At 35.6% G+C, this 357-nt stretch overlaps 1 pseudogene across 1 annotated transcript in view; it reads left to right on the plus strand.

Moving 5' to 3' along the window:
• Positions 1 to 213: 213 nt before the first annotated feature.
• Positions 214 to 357, plus strand: part of TEOVI_000369500:pseudogene — a 996-nt pseudogene continuing 852 nt past the window's right edge. Inside the window, exon 1 of the mRNA in view lies at positions 214 to 357. This exon is cut by the window's right edge and continues 24 nt beyond it. Within this exon, the coding sequence occupies positions 214 to 357 (144 nt within the window).

Here is a 357-nt window from a genome sequence, read left to right on the forward strand (position 1 = left end):
AACCTCCCTCAACTTATGATGCTAAAAAAAAAGGAAACCGGATACATATTCTAAAAGAGCTATAGTTCCCTTTAGTGTAACGCGCCGATAATAAAAGGTATTTACAAACTAGAAGTGTTTCTGAGTAGGTTGTGTATACGGTTCATTTGGAAAATGAAGTTGTAGACATATGTTGTTGTTTTTTTTCGTTGTTTGTGTTATCCTTTTAGAAAGGTAATTGAAGGAAGGGTAATGAAACTGTGGAAAAAGTTACTGGGATTAATTGTGGGCGTTGTTTCGATGACGATTATGCCCGTGTCCAGCGTAGAGCAAGACATAGTTAACGAGGATGAATTTAAAACATTATGCGAATTTGTT

The sequence above is a fragment of the Trypanosoma equiperdum genome (genome assembly GCF_001457755.1).
Source record: "Trypanosoma equiperdum strain OVI genome assembly, contig: ctg_794, whole genome shotgun sequence".
Classification (NCBI taxonomy): domain Eukaryota; phylum Euglenozoa; class Kinetoplastea; order Trypanosomatida; family Trypanosomatidae; genus Trypanosoma; species Trypanosoma equiperdum.